The 19,849-nt window shown below is 48.8% G+C and overlaps 5 protein-coding genes across 7 annotated transcripts; 4 read left to right on the forward strand and 1 right to left on the reverse strand.

The window, feature by feature from the left end:
* Positions 1-42: 42 nt before the first annotated feature.
* Positions 43-7,279, forward strand: LOC108137375 (endoribonuclease Dcr-1). Its single transcript, XM_017259026.2, has 5 exons — positions 43-949; positions 1,013-2,850; positions 2,911-4,516; positions 4,576-6,695; positions 6,761-7,279. Exons 1-5 carry the CDS (start codon positions 139-141, stop codon positions 7,169-7,171), a joined length of 6,786 nt encoding a protein of 2,261 aa, XP_017114515.1. The 5' UTR covers positions 43-138; the 3' UTR covers positions 7,172-7,279.
* Positions 7,280-7,517: 238 nt separating this feature from the next.
* LOC108137376 (mitogen-activated protein kinase kinase kinase 7) lies at positions 7,518-8,735 on the forward strand. The gene is made up of 5 exons (XM_017259027.2): positions 7,518-7,571; positions 7,627-7,926; positions 7,983-8,162; positions 8,219-8,360; positions 8,422-8,735. The coding sequence occupies exons 1-5, from the start codon at positions 7,524-7,526 to the stop codon at positions 8,604-8,606; spliced, it is 855 nt and encodes a 284-aa protein (XP_017114516.1). The 5' UTR covers positions 7,518-7,523; the 3' UTR covers positions 8,607-8,735.
* A 1,037-nt stretch (positions 8,736-9,772) lies between these two features.
* Positions 9,773-14,039, reverse strand: LOC108137377 (transmembrane protein 47). 3 transcript variants are annotated; one of them, XM_017259029.2, is made up of 7 exons: positions 13,895-14,039; positions 11,817-12,097; positions 11,668-11,743; positions 11,415-11,601; positions 11,134-11,283; positions 11,010-11,072; positions 9,773-10,952 (listed from the first exon to the last, which is right to left on the reverse strand). In XM_017259029.2, the coding sequence occupies exons 3-7, from the start codon at positions 11,716-11,718 to the stop codon at positions 10,792-10,794; spliced, it is 612 nt and encodes a 203-aa protein (XP_017114518.1). In that variant the 5' UTR covers positions 11,719-11,743; positions 11,817-12,097; positions 13,895-14,039; the 3' UTR covers positions 9,773-10,791. The 3 variants fall into 3 exon arrangements, with proteins under 3 accessions (XP_017114518.1, XP_041565249.1, XP_017114517.1); XM_041709315.1 differs by lacking the exon at positions 13,895-14,039 and adding an exon at positions 13,557-13,665; XM_017259028.2 differs by lacking the exon at positions 11,817-12,097 and having other exon boundaries at positions 13,557-14,039.
* Positions 14,040-14,365: 326 nt separating this feature from the next.
* On the forward strand, positions 14,366-15,914 carry LOC108137402 (E3 ubiquitin-protein ligase Rnf220). The gene has a single exon (XM_017259061.2). It carries the CDS (start codon positions 14,504-14,506, stop codon positions 15,722-15,724), a length of 1,221 nt encoding a protein of 406 aa, XP_017114550.1. The 5' UTR covers positions 14,366-14,503; the 3' UTR covers positions 15,725-15,914.
* A 467-nt stretch (positions 15,915-16,381) lies between these two features.
* LOC108137390 (cytoplasmic aconitate hydratase) lies at positions 16,382-19,629 on the forward strand. The gene is made up of 7 exons (XM_017259048.2): positions 16,382-16,451; positions 16,505-16,597; positions 16,679-16,848; positions 16,909-17,635; positions 17,690-17,790; positions 17,854-18,625; positions 18,681-19,629. The coding sequence occupies exons 1-7, from the start codon at positions 16,439-16,441 to the stop codon at positions 19,508-19,510; spliced, it is 2,706 nt and encodes a 901-aa protein (XP_017114537.1). The 5' UTR covers positions 16,382-16,438; the 3' UTR covers positions 19,511-19,629.
* Positions 19,630-19,849: the final 220 nt, after the last annotated feature.

A 19,849-nucleotide genomic window follows, 5' to 3' on the forward strand; every position in this document is an offset into this window, starting at 1 on the left:
AAGGACTTAAGATGTGGCAGTGGTATTTTTCGTTAGACCAACCAACGGTCACACTAGCATGCAGCTAGCCGGCTTTGGAATTTTATTCTTTGGCAGAAATCATCTCGAGGAACGAGTTTTGTGATTCCCCTGGCCACGATGGCGTTCCACTGGTGCGACAACAACCTGCACACCACCGTGTTCACGCCGCGCGACTTCCAGGTGGAACTTCTGGCCGCCGCCTACGAGCGTAACACGATAATCTGCCTGGGCCACCGGAGCTCCAAGGAATTCATCGCCCTCAAGCTGCTCCAGGAGCTCTCGCGGCGCGGACGTCGACATGGCCGGGTCAGCATTTACATCAGCTGCGAGGTGGGCGGAAGCAAGGAGCCCTGCTCCATCTACACCATGCTCACCCACCTGACCGATCTGCGGGTTTGGCAGGAGCAGCCGGACATGCAGATTCCCTTCGACCACTGCTGGATGGACTACCACGTGTCCATCTTACGGCCGGAGGGATTTCTCCATCTACTCGAGTGTCGCGACTTGCTGCTGAGCAGTGTGGAGCTGATTGTGCTGGAGGATTGCCACGACTGTGGGGTTTACCAGAGGGTAATGCCGCTCTTCGTGGAGCACATACTGCCGGCCGCTCCGGCGATCAGACCGCGTATCCTGGGACTGGCTGGTCCGCTGCACAGTGCCGGCTGTGAGCTGCAGCAGCTGAGCTCCATGCTGGCCACCCTGGAGCGGAACATGCTCTGCCGGATCGAGACGGCCAGCGACATTGTCACCGTGTTGCGCTACTGTTCCCGCCCGCACGAGTATATCGTACAGTGCGCTCCCTTCGAGATGGACGAGCTGTCCCTGGTGCTGGCCGATGTCCTAAACACCCACAAGTCCTTCCTCATGGACCACCGCTACGATCCTTACGAGATCTACGGCACTGATCAGTTTATGGAGGAGCTAAAGGGTGAGTTCTCTGCGAAAAAAGTGCCCAAAGTCACCAACTAATTCGGCCGTAAGCCACTTCCAGACATACCAGATCCCAAGGTGGACCCGCTGAACGTCATCAACTCGCTGCTGGCCGTGCTGCACGAGATGGGTCCTTGGTGCACCCAGCGGGCTGCCCACCACTTCTACCAGAGCAACGAGAAGCTGAAGGTGAAGACGCCGCACGAGCGCCACTACTTGCTCTACTGCCTAGTGAGCACGGCCCTCATCCAACTGCACTCGCTCTGCGACCAAGCGTTCCAGCGCCACCAGGGAACTGGAGGCGATTCGCGCCAGACCATCGAACGCTATTCCAGCCCGAAGGTGCGACGTCTGCTGCAGACACTGCGATGCTTTAAGCCCGAAGAGGTGCACACCCAGGCGGACGGATTGCGCAGGATGCGCCATCAGGTGGATCAGGCGGACTTCAACCGGCTATCGCACGCGCTGGAGAGCAAGTGCCGGCTGGTGGACCAATTGGAGCAGCAACCGACGGAAACACGGGCCCTGGTGGCCAATCTCGAGCAGATCCTGCACACGTCCGAAGAGAAGCAGCCGTCCAAGAGCGCTGCTCGCATTGCTCCTGCTTCTGCTCCTGCTCCGCACCAGGCGAAGGCTAAGGCAGGCGGTGGCTCCAGCACGGCACAACCGCGAACCCGCAGGCGAGTGTACACAAGACGCCACCACCGGGACCAGCATGACGGCAGCGACACGCTCTGTGCACTGATCTACTGCAACCATAACCACACGGCACGTGTGCTCTTCGAGCTGCTGGCCGAGATCAGCAGGCGAGACCCGGATCTCAAGTTCCTACGCTGCCAGTACACCACAGACCGGGTGGCCGATCCCACCACGGAGCCCAAGGAGGCCGAGCTGGAGCACCGGCGGCAGGAGGAGGTGCTCAAGCGATTCCGCATGCACGACTGCAATGTACTGATCGGCACTTCGGTGCTGGAGGAGGGCATCGATGTGCCCAAGTGCAATCTGGTGGTGCGCTGGGATCCGCCCACAACATATCGCAGTTACGTGCAGTGCAAGGGACGAGCCCGAGCAGCTCCCGCCTACCATGTCATCCTAGTGGCACCCAGTTTCGAAAGCCCCACTGTGGGTGCAGTGCAGCTGAGTGAACGCAGTCATCGCTTCATTTGCGGGTCGTCGGTAACGGGCGATGCTGTGGAGGCGGACAGCGACTCGGATGACTCGGCGATGCCAAGATCATATGGCTCTGATCCCTACACATTCGGAACGGCCCGGGGAACGGTGAAGATCCTCAATCCCGAGGTCTTCAGCAAACAACCGCCCACGGCGTGCGACATTAAGCTGCAGGAGATTCAGGACGAGTCACCGGCCGCAGCGCTGCTGGACACCAGCAACTCCAGCGACGAGGCCGTCAGCGTGAGCAACACCAGTCCTAGTGAGAGCAGTACGGAACGCAAGTCCAGACGCTTCCAGTGCGAGCTGGCCCTCCAAGCCGAGCCAGAGGATGCCATAGAATCGTGTCCCGAAGCCAAAACAGTTGATCGTTTGGCCAGCACCACGAAGGACCTGGTGCACCAAATGGCACAGTATCGCGAGATCGAGCAGATGCTGCTGTCCAAGTGCGCCAACACCGAGCCGCCGGAGCAGGAGCAAAGCGAGGCCGAACGCTTCGGTGCCTGCCTGGCTGCCTATCGACCCAAGCCGCAGCTCCTGACCGGCGCCTCCGTGGATCTCGGATCAGCTATAGCGCTGGTCAACAAGTACTGCGCTCGCCTGCCCAGCGACACCTTCACCAAGCTGACGGCCCTGTGGCGCTGCACCCGCAGCGAGAGAGCGGGAGTGACCCTGTTTCAGTACACACTCCGGCTGCCCATCAACTCGCCATTGAAGCACGACATTGTGGTAAGTGGGCGGAACATCTCCAATGCTCCAGTTGTTTCTTATAACCTTTTTTTCTTTTAGGGTCTCCCGATGCCCACGCAGACGTTGGCACGTCGCCTGGCCGCCTTGCAGGCCTGTGTTGAGCTGCACAGGATCGGTGAGCTGGACGACCAGCTGCAGCCCATCGGCAAGGAGGGATTTCGCGCCCTGGAGCCGGACTGGGAGTGCTTCGATCTGGAGCCAGAGGACGAGCAGATTGTGCAGCTCAGCGATGAGCCTCGGCCGGGAACGACAAAGCGGCGACAGTACTACTACAAACGCATTGCATCCGAGTTTTGCGACTGCCGTCCGGTGGCCGGGGCACCCTGCTATCTGTACTTCATTCAGCTGACGCTGCAGTGTCCGATTCCCGAGGAGCAGAACACACGAGGCCGGAAGATCTATCCGCCGGAGGATGCCCAGCAGGGTTTCGGCATACTCACCAGCAAACGCATACCCAAGCTGAGCGCCTTCTCGATATTCACACGATCCGGAGAGGTGAAGGTCTCCCTCGAGTTGGCCAAGGATCGCGTGGTCCTGACCAGCGAGCAGATTGTCTGCATCAACGGCTTCCTGAACTACACGTTCACCAATGTGCTGCGACTGCAGAAGTTCCTCATGCTCTTCGATCCTGACTCCACGGAGAACTGTGTGTTCATTGTGCCCACGGTGAAGACGCCAGCGGGCGGCAAACACATCGACTGGCAGTTCCTAGAGCTCATCCAAGCCAATGGCAACACGATGCCACGGGCGGTGTCCGATGAGGAGCGACAGGCGCAGGCGTTCGACGCGCAGCGCTTCCAAGATGCCGTCGTTATGCCATGGTACCGCAACCAGGATCAACCGCAATACTTCTACGTGGCCGAAATCTGTCCACACCTTTCGCCACTCAGCTGTTTTCCCGGCGACAACTACCGCACATTCAAGCACTACTACCTCGTCAAGTATGGCCTGACCATACAGAATGCCTCGCAACCGCTGCTGGACGTGGACCACACCAGTGCTCGGCTGAACTTCCTCACACCGCGGTACGTGAACCGCAAGGGCGTGGCCCTGCCCACCAGTTCGGAGGAGACGAAGCGGGCCAAGCGCGAGAATCTCGAGCAGAAGCAAATCCTGGTGCCGGAGCTGTGCACCGTGCATCCATTCCCCGCCTCCTTGTGGCGCACTGCTGTGTGCCTGCCCTGCATTCTGTACCGCATCAACGGTCTGCTCCTCGCCGACGATATTCGCAAGCAGGTCTCTGCGGATCTGGGACTGGGCAGGCAGCAAATCGAGGAGGAGCAGTTCGAGTGGCCCATGCTGGACTTTGGCTGGAGTCTGTCCGAGGTGCTCAAGAAGTCGCGCGAGTCTAAGCAAAAAGATTCGGTTAAGGAGGCTTTGGTCAATGGCAAAGATTCACTTGAGGATCAGAAGGAGCCGCCAAAGGAGTCTCAAATAGATGAGGATCCAAAAGCCGATAAAGTGGAGAAAAGTGCCATCGAACTCATAATAGAGGGCGAACAAAAGCTGCAAGAGGCGGATGACTTTATTGAGATAGGCACCTGGTCCAACGATATGGCCGACGACTTAGCTAGCTTCAACCAGGACGACGAGGACGAGGATGAGGCCTTTCGCCTGCCAGTTCTGCCAGCCAACGTAAAGTTTTGTAAGTTGTTAAAGCACCTTGAACGAGGGAAAACACTAAACACAAAATGTATCTTGCAGGTGATCAACAAACCCGCTATGGATCGCCCACTTTTTGGGACGTGAGCAATGGAGAGGGTGGCTTCAAGCCGCCAAAGCACAATCAAAGCACTCAACCCGGTGGCAAGGGCAAAGGAAAGGGTCCGGCAAAGCCCTCCTTCAACTACTATGACTCGGACAACTCGCTGGGCTCCAGCTATGACGATGACGACAACTGCGGGCCGCTCAATTACATGCACCACAACTACAGCTCGGATGACGACGATGTGGCGGATGACATCGATGCCGGGCGCATTGCTTTCACCTCCAAGAACGAGGCGGAGACCATTGAAACCGCCCAGGAAGTGGAGAAGCGACAGAAGCAACTATCAATCATCCAGGCCACGAATGCCAACGAGCGGCAGTACCAGCAGACAAAGAACCTGCTTATTGGATTCAACTTTGAGCAGGTGGAGAAGGAGGACATGGAGGCACCTCCAACTGGCCGATACGAACAATCGATAGCTAAGCTACAGACGGAGATCGAAAGCTGCGGCATGCTGGTGTCCCACGACCAGGAATTGGTTCTGAAACGAAACAGTGTCGCTGAAACTAAGGACACAAAGGATTCGATGATTAAGCTGCTGAAGCAACTGCTGCCATACGTGGAGGAGGAGCTGTTGGCCGAAAAGCTGGGTGACAAGCGGGAGCTGTTGCTCTCGGATTTGGTGGAGCTGAATGCGGATTGGGTGGCCTGTCATGAGCAGGAGACCTACAGCGTCTTGGGCTGCGGAGACAGTTTTGACAACTACAATGACCATCATCGACTGAATTTGGATGAAAAACAGCTGAAGCTGCGGTTTGAACGGCAGGAAATCCAGCCTGCAACTCCCAAGAAGGACATATCGTCGTCGATACTACCATCGGGCTTTAGCTTCGACCTGCAACCGAATCTAGTGGGTCATCCAGGACCCAGTCCCAGCATCATCCTGCAGGCCCTTACCATGTCCAATGCCAACGATGGCATTAATCTGGAGCGCCTGGAAACCATTGGTGACTCCTTTCTCAAGTATGCCATTACCACCTACCTGTACATCACCTACGAGAATGTGCACGAGGGTAAGCTCAGCCATCTGCGCTCCAAGCAGGTGGCCAATCTCAATCTGTATCGCTTGGGGCGGCGAAAGAGGCTGGGCGAGTACATGATAGCCACCAAATTCGAGCCCCACGACAACTGGCTGCCACCCTGTTACTACGTGCCCAAGGAGCTGGAGAAGGCGCTCATCGAGGCAAAGATCCCAACGCACCACTGGAAGCTGGCCGATCTGCTGGACATCAAGAACCTAAGCAGTGTCCAGATCTGTGAGATGGTCCGCGAAAAAGCGGAGGCCCTGGGTCTGGAGCAGCATGGAGCTCAGAATGGAGCTGCCCAGAGTGGTCAACTGGACGACTCCAATGATAGCTGCAATGACTTCAGCTGCTTTATCCCATACAACCTGGTCTCGCAGCACAGCATTCCGGACAAGTCCATAGCCGATTGCGTGGAGGCGCTGATCGGAGCCTATCTCATCGAGTGCGGTCCGCGTGGAGCACTACTCTTTATGGCCTGGCTGGGGGTGCGGGTGCTGCCCTTCACCAGGCAACTGGAGGCGGCAAATGCGGAGGAGCGAATACCCGGCAGCACGAGACCAAATGCCGACAAAATGGTCACCGTTTATGGCGCCTGGCCCACGCCACGCAGTCCCCTGCTGCACTATGCTCCCAATGCCACGGAGGAACTGGACCAGCTATTGAGCGGCTTCGAGGAGTTCGAGCAGAGCCTGGGCTACCAGTTCCGGGATCGTTCCTACCTGCTGCAAGCCATGACACATGCCAGCTACACACCCAATCGACTGACGGACTGCTACCAGCGGTTGGAGTTCCTGGGCGATGCTGTGCTGGATTACCTCATTACACGGCACCTGTACGAGGATCCTCGCCAGCATTCTCCAGGCGCTCTAACCGACTTGCGGTCAGCGCTGGTGAACAACACCATTTTCGCCTCCCTAGCCGTTCGGCATGGCTTTCACAAGTTCTTCCGACACCTCTCGCCGGGTCTTAACGATGTGATCGATCGTTTTGTGCGAATCCAGCAGGAGAATGGTCACAGCATCAGCGAGGAGGTGAGTTATATCATCATACCATACAATTACCAACGGCAACTGCTAATTGGTTTCTTCTGTATTAGTACTACCTGCTGTCAGAGGAGGAGTGCGACGATGCGGAGGACGTGGAAGTGCCCAAGGCACTGGGCGACGTCTTCGAGTCGATCGCCGGCGCCATTTTCCTGGACTCCAACATGTCGCTGGACGTTGTGTGGCATGTCTACAGCAACATGATGAGCCCGGAGATCGAGCAGTTTAGCAACTCAGTGCCAAAGTCGCCCATAAGGGAGCTCCTCGAGCTGGAGCCGGAGACGGCCAAGTTCGGTAAGCCCGAGAAGCTGGCGGACGGGCGGCGGGTTCGCGTCACCGTGGATGTCTTCTGCAAGGGCACCTTCCGGGGCATCGGGCGCAACTATCGCATTGCCAAGTGCACCGCGGCCAAATGCGCACTGCGCCAACTCAAAAAGCAGGGCTTGATTGCCAAAAAAGACTAGAAAGTCGTCGCTGCAATTGTGTTTCATTAGGCTTTAACACTTAGATTTAAGCATAACTATTTTGTATAAATCTTGAATATATTGTATTTGTCGAATCGCTTTGTGAAATCGTAAATTTTATTGTACCTCTTGCTCCTAACTGAATCAAAGTTGGAATAGAAATCTTTTTTTGCACAATTTTAATCGACTTCGATAAGATATCAAATCCAGAGTTACTGATAAGCATCATTTTTTTTAGAAAGTGCATTATATGTGTAGGTATAGATAAGTTTAAAGCGCTGAAAGCTTATCATATTAAGAACGACAACCTTCGTGTATCAGAATTCAGTGATAAATTGGCATTAGAGAAGACATGGCGGCAGTAGACCAAATTCCATTTGAAGAATTTAAACTAGGAAAGGTAAAGAGCAGGACAAATGGGTTAACTCTGAATAAGATCAGTGCCTTTATTTTAGGGTGTAGGTTCAGGGTCGTTTGGCAGTGTATTTGTGGCCGACTGGAGAAACCGAGTGATTGCAGTGAAGAGAATACGAGCAGGCTGTGAGGATAGGAAAATTGACAGGGAGATCAACCAACTGGCAAGAGTTGACCACGAGAACATCATAAAACTGTATGGTATCTCCAAGCACGAGGACAGAGTTTTCCTACTGATGGAGTACGTAGATGGTGGATCTCTGTTCAGCTTTCTGCATGCGCAATCCAGGCCAAGTTATTCGCTTGCCCACGCCCTCAACTGGAGCCTCCAGATCGCTCAGGTGTTATGGCTGATAAGCGGAGTTATGGAGCCGAATAATGCTGATATGGTTTACAGGGGGTTGCTTATCTCCATGGCATGAGACCAAAAGCGGTCATTCATCGTGATATCAAGCCGCACAATGCATTGCTAGGCCAGAGGGGCCTCAGTCTGAAGATCTGTGATTTTGGCACCGTTGTAGACCAGACGCTATCGATGTCGCTGGAAACGGGCACCGTCAGATACATTGCGCCAGAGGTTCGAGATCTTTAACCCAAGAGATACATTGATAATCGTCTTTTATTTACTCAAAGGTCTTCAAAGGCGGTCGCTATAATGAAAAGTGTGATGTGCACAGTTGGGCGATCACTTGTTGGGAAACATTATCGCGCAAGATGCCTTTGGACAAATACGATGGCACCTCTGCCTGGGCCTTGAAATTGGCCATAAATGGAGGCAAGCTATTCTGTCTTGATTACTCCGCACTCCACTCAAAGTAAAGATATTCTATTTACAGGCGAGAGACCGTTGTTGGATGATATTATGGCAGGCTGTCCCGAGGATGTAAACAGTTTATTAACTGCTTGTTGGGACGTGGATCCAAAGAGGAGGTTTTCCATGGAACTGGTGGCTCATATCATGAAGAAATTCACTGGTGAAGCTGGACCCATTCAGCCACTGGATTACATTCTCACAAATTAACCCAAGTAACAAACGGATATTTATGTGAACGTTAAACACTAATTTATTTTCTTGAAAACTCTCCTGAAATATTTACATTTTTACCGATACTGTACGGATTACGAGGATGGGGTGGGTTGGGTGTTGAATGATCTTGGGGGAATGGGACGCCAAATTTTCAATTCAGAGTTACGTCCATTGAAGTGTAACGTAATTTGGGGAAATACATAGTTTGTTATTTTCGGTAGCTGCGGGTATAGGTATGCATATAGGGAATTTATAAAATATGATCTAGGCATATGGTTTACAGAATATGGATCACTAGCAATATGTTTGATAATTTTACTTATTCTCTTGATTTGTTTTCTTTTCTTTTTTGTTTTGCTCTATCGAATGTAAATTTAAAAAAATTAAATGTTAAAACGTTTTAATAAATATATTCATATGTGTTTGTATATATATGTTGTTTGCTTGTTAAAACAAAATGATCCTCGCTCGTGTGTTGGTTAGTTACACAATGGAAAACTGTAACGTTTCGTAGAGTTTCGTTTTGGAGTATAATTGTTTCGTTAATAATATGTTTGATTTTGTTTTTTTCGTTTTTAATAAATGTTACATACTTTAAACTTATATATATAACTATATATAAACATGCGTGTATGCAAGCATAGTTTAATTAATTTAATTGGTTTGGTATAATTGTTGTCTTATACTCGCTATAATTGTTTTCGTTTCGTCTTTTTTTTCACCGCACGTTCCTGCCTACGATTTGTTCAATTTCTTCATATATATGTATATATGGATGTTCAAGCATATATATTTCCCTTTGTATTGTTGTAATTTAGGTCGCATTTAATTTTGGTTGCATTTTCTTCGCTTAATTTCGGCGTTTAATCAAAATTGTATCGTTAAAAACAGAAACGAACGAAACGGAATCCAGAAAAAGCGATAGGATGATTTGTTTGCGAGATATAATGGACGAATTTCGAATGATTTACTGATGAGATACAAACTCCAAAGATAACAATATAAAAGTATGATTTACTCAATAGTTGTTGCGTTAACGCCATTACTCATATGTACCTTATGCTGATTTTGTAAACAAAAAACACGGATATTAACATGTATGGAAAAAAAATTATAACATAAAAACCTTAAAAATGTATGATTTTAAATAAAAGTATGTCTTAAAGTGTTAACAAAAGGTGTCATAAACGTTTTATTGTTGTCATTTGTATGTGATATGTTTTGGAGTATATTAAGAACACAAATATCAATAAATTATTAAAGGATATGTGGTTACAAAAGGGACGGTTACAAAAAACGAATGCATACACTTAAAAGTCGGCTTAAACAATAACTAAACGGCTCTGGGACAAGTAAAGTACTGGACAGATAGATGGTTAAACTATTTTACAAAAGGTAAAAGAGCAACACATATTCGAGTACAATGGGTGTTAGTCGCGCAATAATACTCTGGGACAAACACATAATTTACAATATTCGATACGGATTTATAGAGTATAAACATAATTTTTTGAAAGCGTAATCGGCATGAAACGTTGACAATGACGATGATATTGGGGGCTTAATCTGTCGTGGTTACCTAGTCTCTCGATTACGTACATATACAAATTCTAATTTGGATTTTGCTCACGATTAGGTTTGAGATACATGAAGAGTACATTGCTTTGTATATATAGCTGAGTATGAGTACAATATTGTAAGAGGTCTAATTTCAACTGCAACTTGCTCTCATATTTCTACCGAAACGCAAGCTCTAAAAATTGACTACAATGTTTTCAAACTCATGGGGCATGCAATTTGTATATACGGGTGTGGTTAATGCGATTAGCTTTCAGAATTCCTAGACGTACATGTGACTGACTACATGATAGATGTGGGACGTGTGTTTGTGGCTTGTCTACGATTACCTTTCGAAACTAACACAAAATAAACTGATTGGGGAAACCTCATCTAAACAAATGCCGAGTACTATGGGATATTGGGGATGGGTGGGCGGATTTTTGGTTTGAAATGGTCATGATATACACAATCATAATTATAACACATTCATTTAGCTGCCAATTGCTTCTGTTCTTGAGTCGGATTTAAATCGAAATCTATGTGTCTGTGTGTGTTGTTTTCGGTTGGTTGCTATATACTTAGTCTACAGAACGACGTCAGGCAGGTCGTGCGGCCTTGCCTAGGCGCGCATTTGGTTTTCATGTACGATTTTCCTCTCCTTATAGTAGATCTCCTCCGACTCTTTGTCGCAGAGCAGCAGGACAACGGCCCCGAACAGGAAGATTGCCGCGCCCCAGCCTACGCCATATGCCCAGCCGAATTCCCAGACTCGCCGGTTGGCTAAAATAGTAAATACGTAAGTCAAGTGCTCTTTCCCATTAATTGTGCTTTAAATACCCATGGTAAGTTCGCCGGCAAAGCACACTGGATACACGATCAAAGCGGATAGCACGGCTAGCACTGCAAGAATAAGGAATATTTTTAGCATTTTCTGACCTTTTAAATTTAGGAAGTAACTTACAGGATACAAGCATCACCAAAACCGCTATGCGATAGAACTTATACTTTAGATTATGGTTCTGCGTCCTGAGTCCCAGACCTGTCAGTACTGTGGCTATAACGTCCGTTATCAGCGTGATAATGCAGAGTGCGGCTGTAGCCTTGATGTAACCTGTGGGTTATCAGAAAAAAGGTTAAATAAGGTTGAAAATGCAATCAACTTGTAATGGCTGCAGTTTTATATAATTTTACTTAATGTAACTTAAACTTTCAAGCTCTTTCAATTTCTTGGTTTCAACATACCCACATCGCGGGTCCAGTAGCATCCTGGCGGATCCTGGATGTTGAACGGCAGCGGGGCCACCGAATCATCCTCGATGCAGTGCACAAAGAGGCCTTGTCGCCAGTCGGAGGCCATCAGCCAATCTGTGGACGCCAGGGCCATGATCATCAAGACCACCACGATGACGCCGCAAATAAATGCAATCACCTGTGGAAGCAGTGAAAGCGGTTAGTCATGAGCCGAATCTCCAACTTAGAGCATCCAAGTGCATACCTTCAACGGCCTGGTGATTGTGATGGTCTCAATCGTTGTTGTCGGCGCCATTTTCTCCGCTGGAGGACGTAGAACACTGCATGCATAACAATTAATATTTATTGCGGGGCAGAAACATGATTACTAGCTTCACAAGCTAGCCAACTCACCTTATCGACTATGTATGCAGGCAAAAGTGCTGCCCGCAGCTACTAATTGGAATGCGTTTCAATGCGTTTCTTGGTTAGTTTTGCTTAGTGGGATGTTGGAAGGGTTTTTGGGAATTCTTTTTTGATTTTTTGGGGGCAGGCGAGTAAATGCTACTCCGGTTGGCTTTAACAATCTAATATAAATGCTTCAATTGGCGTTTTATTGCTTTTGGTTTGCGCGCTGAGGTTTTTCCAATGAGTTCCGAATTTCAAATTGCTGGCGGAAGCAGCCCGTTCAACATCTGTATTACGAAAGGGGGAACGTTTGTTAGCGGGGCAGGAAACAGAGAAATTGGTGGCATTCGATTAAAGAAACTGGCGCACCACGTTTGTACAAAAAGTGTGTTTACATCAATGTACTTAAATAAGCAGCAGCAACATGCACAAAACAACTCGAGCAACAACACTGACAAAGACAATGGCAAAGGATTAAGGCTTTTAGATTATGGCTTTGACTCCGTCAAATTAACAAGAAACTGTGGCTAAATAAAAAGGTTCAGTAAAATCCTATCCTTAAAATTAGAAGTACTTTATTCCATTCTTTTATTTCCAATCGACTCCAAAGGAAACAAAAGGAAAGTAACAGTAAGAAAAAACTATTTTTAAATTATTGAATCTGATATAACACAGCTTGATAAAGTTCCTAACTCTAACCACTAATGGTATGGTTAGTGCTCTAACTAAGAGGCAGGTAATATTCATTTATATTTAACTGTAGCAGTCAATGTATGTCATGGATTAACTGTTGCAATTTAGGAAACAATGCGTTGCCACAGTTGAATGCCTTTGGGATTGTTTAAATTAAAATCACTCTATTGTGACAGACAAAAGTGCGGCGAAACATTTGAGTCTGTGAAGGGGGAGGAGCAGAAATGACAAAAGACGGAAGCTGGGGCGATGAGCTGCAGCTCCCACATAATTTACATACATATGTATGTATGCTGCGAGGGAACTGCACCTAAGCAATTTCAATGCTGAAAATTACTAATTATTCGACCGCATTCCATTGTTATACCCTTGTAGAGGATATATATTTTTGACGTATGTCTGTCAAATGATCAATTATATTTTTTGTTTATGTCTCACAGTATGGTTGCTTTAAACTGTTCTAGAAAACCTACTAGTTTTTCATAAATATAAAATTATCATAATCTCTTAAGGCCATAAAAAAGATCGCTAAAAGTTTCCGTAACTCCGCAGTTTATAAAATATTGAATATAAATCAGGATAAGGCCGATTTACGATTTATGATTTTGATTACTTCCCATTTCTTAACGTCTTCAAAATGCAGATACGCAAACTGAGATACAAATATATAATATATAAATGTAGCGTCATAAAAATCTCGAGATATTTAGACGGGCCAGATGTACATATGTATGCAAGTAGATGATAGTTTATTTATAGCGGCTAGAAATTGAAAACAACAACAACATTTCGCATATGAAAGAGAATGGGATGTGTGTGTGTGTGTGTGTGTGTGTGTGTGTGTGTGTGTGTGGGGGTGAGTGGCGTGGCAACAGGATCATATCGGTTAATTGCTATATAGAACGTAACGGCAACGGCAGGCAAAATTGGGGCAAACGGCCAAATGCAAAACAACAACAATGACAAGGGCGAGTATATTAATGTGTATATGTATGTGTGTTTTAAGGTAAACAGAAGCAAAACAAAATGCGAATTCTTTCAGTCAAGGTATACCTTTCCTTGTAATAGTCCAGAGTTACCGATTCTGAATCAAATTCGGAATAATCTGGCAGCGATTCGGCGTCAAAGGAACTCATTCCGCTGAGCGTGTAATTAGGCAAGACGTTCATTTTGTTGTAGTTAGCAAGGTTGCCCTGCTGCTGTTGTTGCTGTTGCTGCTGCATTGTTGTTTTTTCCTGATTTACTATGTTTTTTTTAACAATATGCCACACACACACACGCACACACGCTATATTTTTTCTCTATTCTCTTTTCGCAGCCTTTTTCTTTCGCCGTCTACTTGCACTTTCGCAAATTGGTTTATTGCTTTTGGGCTGTTCCTGTGCACTTACAATCTGCTAAAAAAGATCTTTTCACTTTCCACTTTTCACATGATCCGCGACCACCGACTTTTCTATATAATCAAAAAATAAAAACGACGAAAATAATAATGTTTTGCTTCCCTCATCACAAGACAACAACGGAAAATTAGTGTGCACGCACCGCATAATACCGAAGAGTTTCACTGTGACGGTCGCAGTAAAAAAAAATCACTGTTTAAGGCGAACTGCCAACTCAGGAAAAAAAAAGCATTTTATTATAGTAAACAATAAAATATTTATCAATTTCGTTTCATCAAAACTAAAAAATCAATTTTCAGAGTAAGTTTAGGTAGAATTTGCGAACACCTGCACACCCACTGTCTGTCGACTTTTAGATCGAATTCGTTATAGGTCTTGGTTTAAATCCTATCCGATAAATATCGCAGGCAGCAAAAAAACAGTGACTGCTCATGCTATGGCACTAAATCCTAAAAAACAGTGTAACCATTTGCCACATTACGAGAACGTAGGGAATCGGCGTCGCGTGGCTTCGCCAGATTAGCGTACAAAACAATATCCTATTACAAGCAGAAGCTCCAGTTTCCGTACTAAAGAGTCCGTGGTGGACCCCGGGAATCCATGGCCACGGACACGGTGTCCAACGGCGAAAACTTCGCCCAGCATTTAACTGGCAACGGCGACGACGATGTGATCTGTCCCACATGCGACGTGAAGATCAAGCGCAGTCAGGTGGCCGATCACTGCCAAGTAGAGATGGAGCGATTGCACAACCCGATCAGCGTTACCAATCCGTCGGCCCAATCCGACGGCTCAGCTGCAGCATCAGCAACTCAGGGATCCGGGTCGGGTATGGGAACGGGAGGCAGACAGCCGTGGAGCGTATTTCAGCGAGTGCAGCGCAACCGGCAGGCCCGCCAGCGCCAGCGCACCAGGAAGCGTCCAGCATCTCCTGGTCCACCAGCGCCTAATCCTGCACCAGCTGCTTCGGCTCCAACTGCAGCTCCTCCGCCTCCTCCCCCCGCACCTCCAGAGTCCAGTCAACCCACCTGTCCCGTGTGCAACCACAACTTCCCGCAGTCCAACATCCAGGAGCATGTCAACCACTGCCTGCGCCAGAGCCGCCGGAATGGCCAGGCCAACGGGGAGCGGCATTCCAGCGAGGACTCGGAGGACAGCGAGGAATACGAGGAGTACGAGTGGGCAGGACAAAAGCGCATTCGCGTGTCCACGCTCGTCCAGGGAGGCTACTCCGCCCTGGGGCTGGGCCAGACGATCAAGTACAATGGCAGCCAGCAGGCGCAGGAGGATGAGGACGAGGATCTCAATGTGGACGAGGACGATACGCACATTTACGGGCCAAACCAGTACGGCGAGGGCGATGTGATTCCGCTGGTTAACGAGGACCCGGAAGGCAATGTGTCCGAGGCAGATGTGACCAGCTATGTGCGCCGCCTAATCTCCTCCAGCGATGGGCCGCCCAAGGCCAATCATTCCAGCGAAGCAGCCACCGAGCAAGAGACTGCCACAATCAGCAACGTTGAGGCGACGTTATCCGCCAGAGAGGAGCCATCCACGTCGCGGTCCACGCGTTCCGCTTCCCAGAACCAGCAGCAGGTCATCGAATCGCTGAAGGCCAAGCTGCGACTCTACGAGAAGCAGGCGCAGGGGAAGTACAAGTGCCTGATCTGCATCGACGACTACAAGAATCCCGCCATCTCCGTGTCCTGCTGGCACGTCCACTGCGAGCAGTGCTGGCTGCAGACTCTGGGGGCGCGCAAGCTGTGCCCGCAGTGCAATTCGATCACCACGCCGAAGGACCTCCGTCGCATCTACCTGTAGATGTGGATATGCACTATCGACTTGTTATCCTATGCCCGCTGCCAAAACGCTTGCTTTGCTCTTGACGCAGCCGTAATTGATAACCCTATACATATTATTTATATAGATAACAGATACCGACTATGATACGTGACATTACAATAAGCTTAATATGTAACTATTACAATAAACCACAGAACAAAACATCATATTTGTACAAATGTATTTTTAGTGTAAGGATAGAGCAGTGTTTTTCGTAAAATTGTGTTTTAACGAATTCTAAAAAGGTGGAAATAAGTATATATTCTTATATACTCAAAATTCTAGATTTAAACAAGGAATAATAAATTAAATAAACTTTAGCTTTGAATATAAAAAGAAACTCGAAATAATTATTTTGTCCAAAAAGTTTTTGAACTCAACATTTTTTTTACTGTATTCCGGCTTCATTTGTTGACCAGTTATCGATAACTGAAAGAACAGTTTCAAATTAGAGATGGGTCAGTGTCTAAATCGTGACTAAACTATTTTCAAGTTCAAGACTATAAATTACTTGTCTAAAAACTCAAATTTAGGTAAATAGTCCAAATGAATAAAATAAAAGTTGATTTTAATAAGAAATTTTAAAAACCAACGGTTCATATTTCCGTGCTATTTTTTTTACAACTTAAGTTCCATGTTGTTCCATCTCTAGTTCACATTACTTGGAATTCAGTTCTGTCCAATTTCGCCACCATGTCCGGCTCCGGTAGGATTTAACTGGGAAAACTGATCCATTAGCTGATAACTGATCCTTTGCAGGTGCCAATCCCTTTGCCCAGTTCCAGGAATCATTCACCCAAGACGGCAGCGTCTACAAGTATTTCGATTTGCCCTCCATCGACAACAAATATGGTGACTGTTCTTTAATCTTTATTATTGTTGTTATCTACATACATACATATGTACATATATTATTATTTTGGCCCTCCACAGATTCATTGCCCTTTTCCATTCGCGTTCTGCTGGAATCCGCGGTGCGCAACTGCGACAATTTCCATGTGCTGGAGAAGGATGTCCAGAGCATCCTGGGCTGGACACCATCGCTGAGGCAGGAAACCAGCGATGTGGAGGTCTCCTTCAAGCCAGCGCGTGTTATATTGCAGGTTGGCCATAGGTCATAATCCATATATGTTCATTCTTAAGGCTTTGTTATTTTTTTTTAGGACTTTACTGGCGTTCCTGCCGTTGTGGATTTCGCTGCCATGCGGGATGCGGTCCGCGAACTGGGCGGCAATCCGGAGAGGATCAACCCCATCTGCCCCGCCGACCTGGTTATTGACCACTCCGTTCAGGTGGATTTTGTCCGCTCCTCGGACGCTATGACCAAGAACGAGTCCCTGGAGTTCCAGCGCAACAAGGAGCGCTTTACATTCCTCAAGTGGGGAGCCCGTGCCTTTGACAACATGCTGATTGTGCCACCCGGCTCTGGCATTGTCCACCAGGTTAATCTGGAGTATCTGGCACGCGTGGTCTTCGAAACAGAAGCAGCCGATGGCTCCAAGATCCTGTATCCGGATAGCGTCGTTGGCACGGACTCACACACCACCATGATCAACGGCTTGGGCGTGCTCGGCTGGGGCGTGGGCGGCATCGAGGCGGAGGCCGTGATGCTGGGCCAGTCCATATCCATGCTGCTGCCCGAGGTGATCGGCTATAAGCTGGTGGGCAAACTGGGCCCTCTGGCCACCTCCACCGATCTGGTGCTGACCATCACCAAGCACCTGCGCCAGCTGGGCGTAGTGGGCAAGTTCGTGGAGTTCTATGGACCCGGAGTGGCGGAGTTGAGCATTGCGGATCGCGCCACCATCAGCAATATGTGCCCGGAATATGGAGCCACAGTCGGTTACTTTCCCATCGATGAGAACACTCTAAATTACATGCGACAGACTAGTGAGTTCATCTTGGTAGCTTCCATTTGGTGTATTAATGAATATTGCTTCATAGATCGCTCCGAAAAGAAGATCAATATCATCCGGCAGTATTTAAAGGCAACTCGACAGCTGCGTGACTATTCCCTCGAAGATCAGGATCCCCAGTATACAGAGGTGAGTGATATTGGCCTTTTTAATGACTGAAACTCACTTCTAAACTCTACCCAATCCTTTCAGTCTGTGACCCTGGATCTATCCACCGTGGTCACCTCGGTTTCGGGCCCCAAGAGGCCGCACGATCGTGTCTCCGTGACCAGCATGTGCGAAGACTTCAAGTCGTGCCTGTCCAGTCCCGTGGGGTTCAAGGGATTCGCCGTGCCGCCAAGTGCCTTGTCTGCCAGTGGCGAGTTCCAGTGGGACGACGGCAAGAGCTACAAGATAGGCCATGGCTCGGTTGTGATTGCGGCCATTACTTCCTGCACGAACACCTCGAATCCCTCGGTGATGCTAGGTGCAGGACTTCTGGCCAAGAAGGCCGTGGAGAAGGGCCTGAACATCCTGCCTTATATCAAGACCTCATTGTCGCCCGGCTCCGGCGTGGTTACCTACTATCTGCGGGAGTCGGGGGTGATTCCCTACCTGGAGAAATTAGGCTTTGACATAGTGGGATACGGTTGCATGACCTGCATCGGCAACTCGGGCCCACTGGATGAGAACATGGTTAACACCATCGAGAAGAACGGTCTGGTCTGCTGTGGAGTGCTGTCGGGGAACCGCAACTTCGAGGGTCGCATCCATCCCAATACCAGGGCCAACTACCTGGCAAGTCCGCTGTTGGTGATCGCCTATGCCATTGCAGGACGTGTGGACATTGACTTCGAAAAGGAACCTCTGGGCGTGGACGCCAATGGAAAGGACGTCTTCTTGCAGGACATCTGGCCAACGAGATCGGAGATCCAGGAGGTGGAGCAAAAGCACGTCATTCCGGCCATGTTCCAGGAGGTGTACAGTGAGTATTTCTGCCTAAATAATTCCGTATAGTTATAATTGTATCCCCTTTACAGGCAAAATCCAGCTGGGTTCCAAGGACTGGCAGACGCTTGAGGTGTCCGACGGCAAGCTGTATCCCTGGAGTGGAGTATCGACCTACATCAAACGTCCGCCCTTCTTCGAGGGAATGACCCGGGAGCTGCCCAGTTTGAGGAGCATCGAGAAGGCTCGCTGTCTGCTGCTGCTGGGTGACTCGGTGACCACCGATCATATCTCGCCAGCCGGATCCATTGCCCGGAAATCCCCTGCGGCGCGATACCTGTCGGAGCGGGGACTGACGCCTCGCGACTTCAATTCATATGGGTCAAGACGCGGCAATGATGCGGTGATGGCGCGCGGAACCTTCGCCAATATCCGTCTGGTCAACAGGTTGGCCTCCAAAACCGGGCCCAACACCCTGCACGTGCCCAGTGGCGAGGAGATGGACATCTTTGATGCGGCGGAGCGGTATGCGGAGGAGGGCACGCCGCTGGTTCTGGTCGTGGGCAAGGACTACGGCAGTGGAAGCTCGCGGGATTGGGCCGCCAAGGGTCCATTCCTGCTGGGCATCAAGGCGGTGATCGCCGAGTCGTACGAGCGCATTCACCGCTCCAATCTGGTGGGCATGGGCATCATCCCACTGCAATTCCTGCCGGGACAGAGTGCCGAGTCGCTGAATCTGAGTGGCAGGGAGCTGTTCAATATAGCCCTGCCTGAGGAGGAACTGAAGCCGGGCCAGAGGATCCAGGTCGAGGCTGATGGCAATGTGTTTGAGACCACGCTCCGCTTTGACACCGAAGTGGACATTACATATTACAAGAACGGTGGCATTCTGAACTACATGATCCGCAAAATGCTGGATTAGTAATTGCATTCGTTAACTTCTATATTCCATGTGCATTTCTTACCGACGGTTATTTGTTATTGTGTGATGGGAAATAAAGTTTGACACTTCATCTGTGAGATGATGTTATTAAGGTTTTATTTAAACTTGTTTTTCAGTTTTTGTGTTGTTGAGTCAATAGTCCATTTGCAATAGAGAGTAATGAAAAGAAATATATAGTAAACCCATCTAATCGTAATTTTGCTGAAAGTTCCATTTAATACCCATTCGAATTGCCCGGATCTTATTTTATCGATAACAAAGCTACGTAAAAAGTAATCGTGACGTAAGAAAATTGGCTTACGCCTTGATGTCGCTGTG

Source organism: Drosophila elegans, unplaced genomic scaffold, assembly GCF_018152505.1.
Source record: "Drosophila elegans isolate 14027-0461.03 unplaced genomic scaffold, ASM1815250v1 contig_476, whole genome shotgun sequence".
Taxonomy (NCBI): Eukaryota; Metazoa; Arthropoda; class Insecta; order Diptera; family Drosophilidae; genus Drosophila; species Drosophila elegans.

What these genes read in the sequence shown, in the direction of transcription:
- LOC108137375 (XM_017259026.2), top strand. Translation starts at nt 139, where the DNA reads ATGGCGTTCCACTGGTGCGACAACAACCTGCACACCACCGTGTTCACG. An exon ending in GCCAGCCAACGTAAAGTTTT is followed by an intron (nt 4,517 to 4,575) that starts GTAAGTTGTTAA and finishes TGTATCTTGCAG; the next exon opens with GTGATCAACAAACCCGCTAT. An exon ending in GTCACAGCATCAGCGAGGAG is followed by an intron (nt 6,696 to 6,760) that starts GTGAGTTATATC and finishes CTTCTGTATTAG; the next exon opens with TACTACCTGCTGTCAGAGGA.
- LOC108137376 (XM_017259027.2), top strand. Translation starts at nt 7,524, where the DNA reads ATGGCGGCAGTAGACCAAATTCCATTTGAAGAATTTAAACTAGGAAAG. An exon ending in TCAGATACATTGCGCCAGAG is followed by an intron (nt 8,163 to 8,218) that starts GTTCGAGATCTT and finishes ATTTACTCAAAG; the next exon opens with GTCTTCAAAGGCGGTCGCTA. An exon ending in GAAATTGGCCATAAATGGAG is followed by an intron (nt 8,361 to 8,421) that starts GCAAGCTATTCT and finishes TTCTATTTACAG; the next exon opens with GCGAGAGACCGTTGTTGGAT.
- LOC108137377 (XM_017259028.2), bottom strand. Translation starts at nt 13,726, where the DNA reads ATGCAGCAGCAACAGCAACAACAGCAGCAGGGCAACCTTGCTAACTAC. An exon ending in CTGGACTATTACAAGGAAAG is followed by an intron (nt 11,744 to 13,556) that starts GTATACCTTGAC and finishes TTATGCATGCAG; the next exon opens with TGTTCTACGTCCTCCAGCGG. An exon ending in TTTGGTGATGCTTGTATCCT is followed by an intron (nt 11,073 to 11,133) that starts GTAAGTTACTTC and finishes TTATTCTTGCAG; the next exon opens with TGCTAGCCGTGCTATCCGCT.
- LOC108137402 (XM_017259061.2), top strand. Translation starts at nt 14,504, where the DNA reads ATGGCCACGGACACGGTGTCCAACGGCGAAAACTTCGCCCAGCATTTA.
- LOC108137390 (XM_017259048.2), top strand. An exon ending in CTCCATCGACAACAAATATG is followed by an intron (nt 16,598 to 16,678) that starts GTGACTGTTCTT and finishes GGCCCTCCACAG; the next exon opens with ATTCATTGCCCTTTTCCATT. An exon ending in AGGATCCCCAGTATACAGAG is followed by an intron (nt 17,791 to 17,853) that starts GTGAGTGATATT and finishes CAATCCTTTCAG; the next exon opens with TCTGTGACCCTGGATCTATC.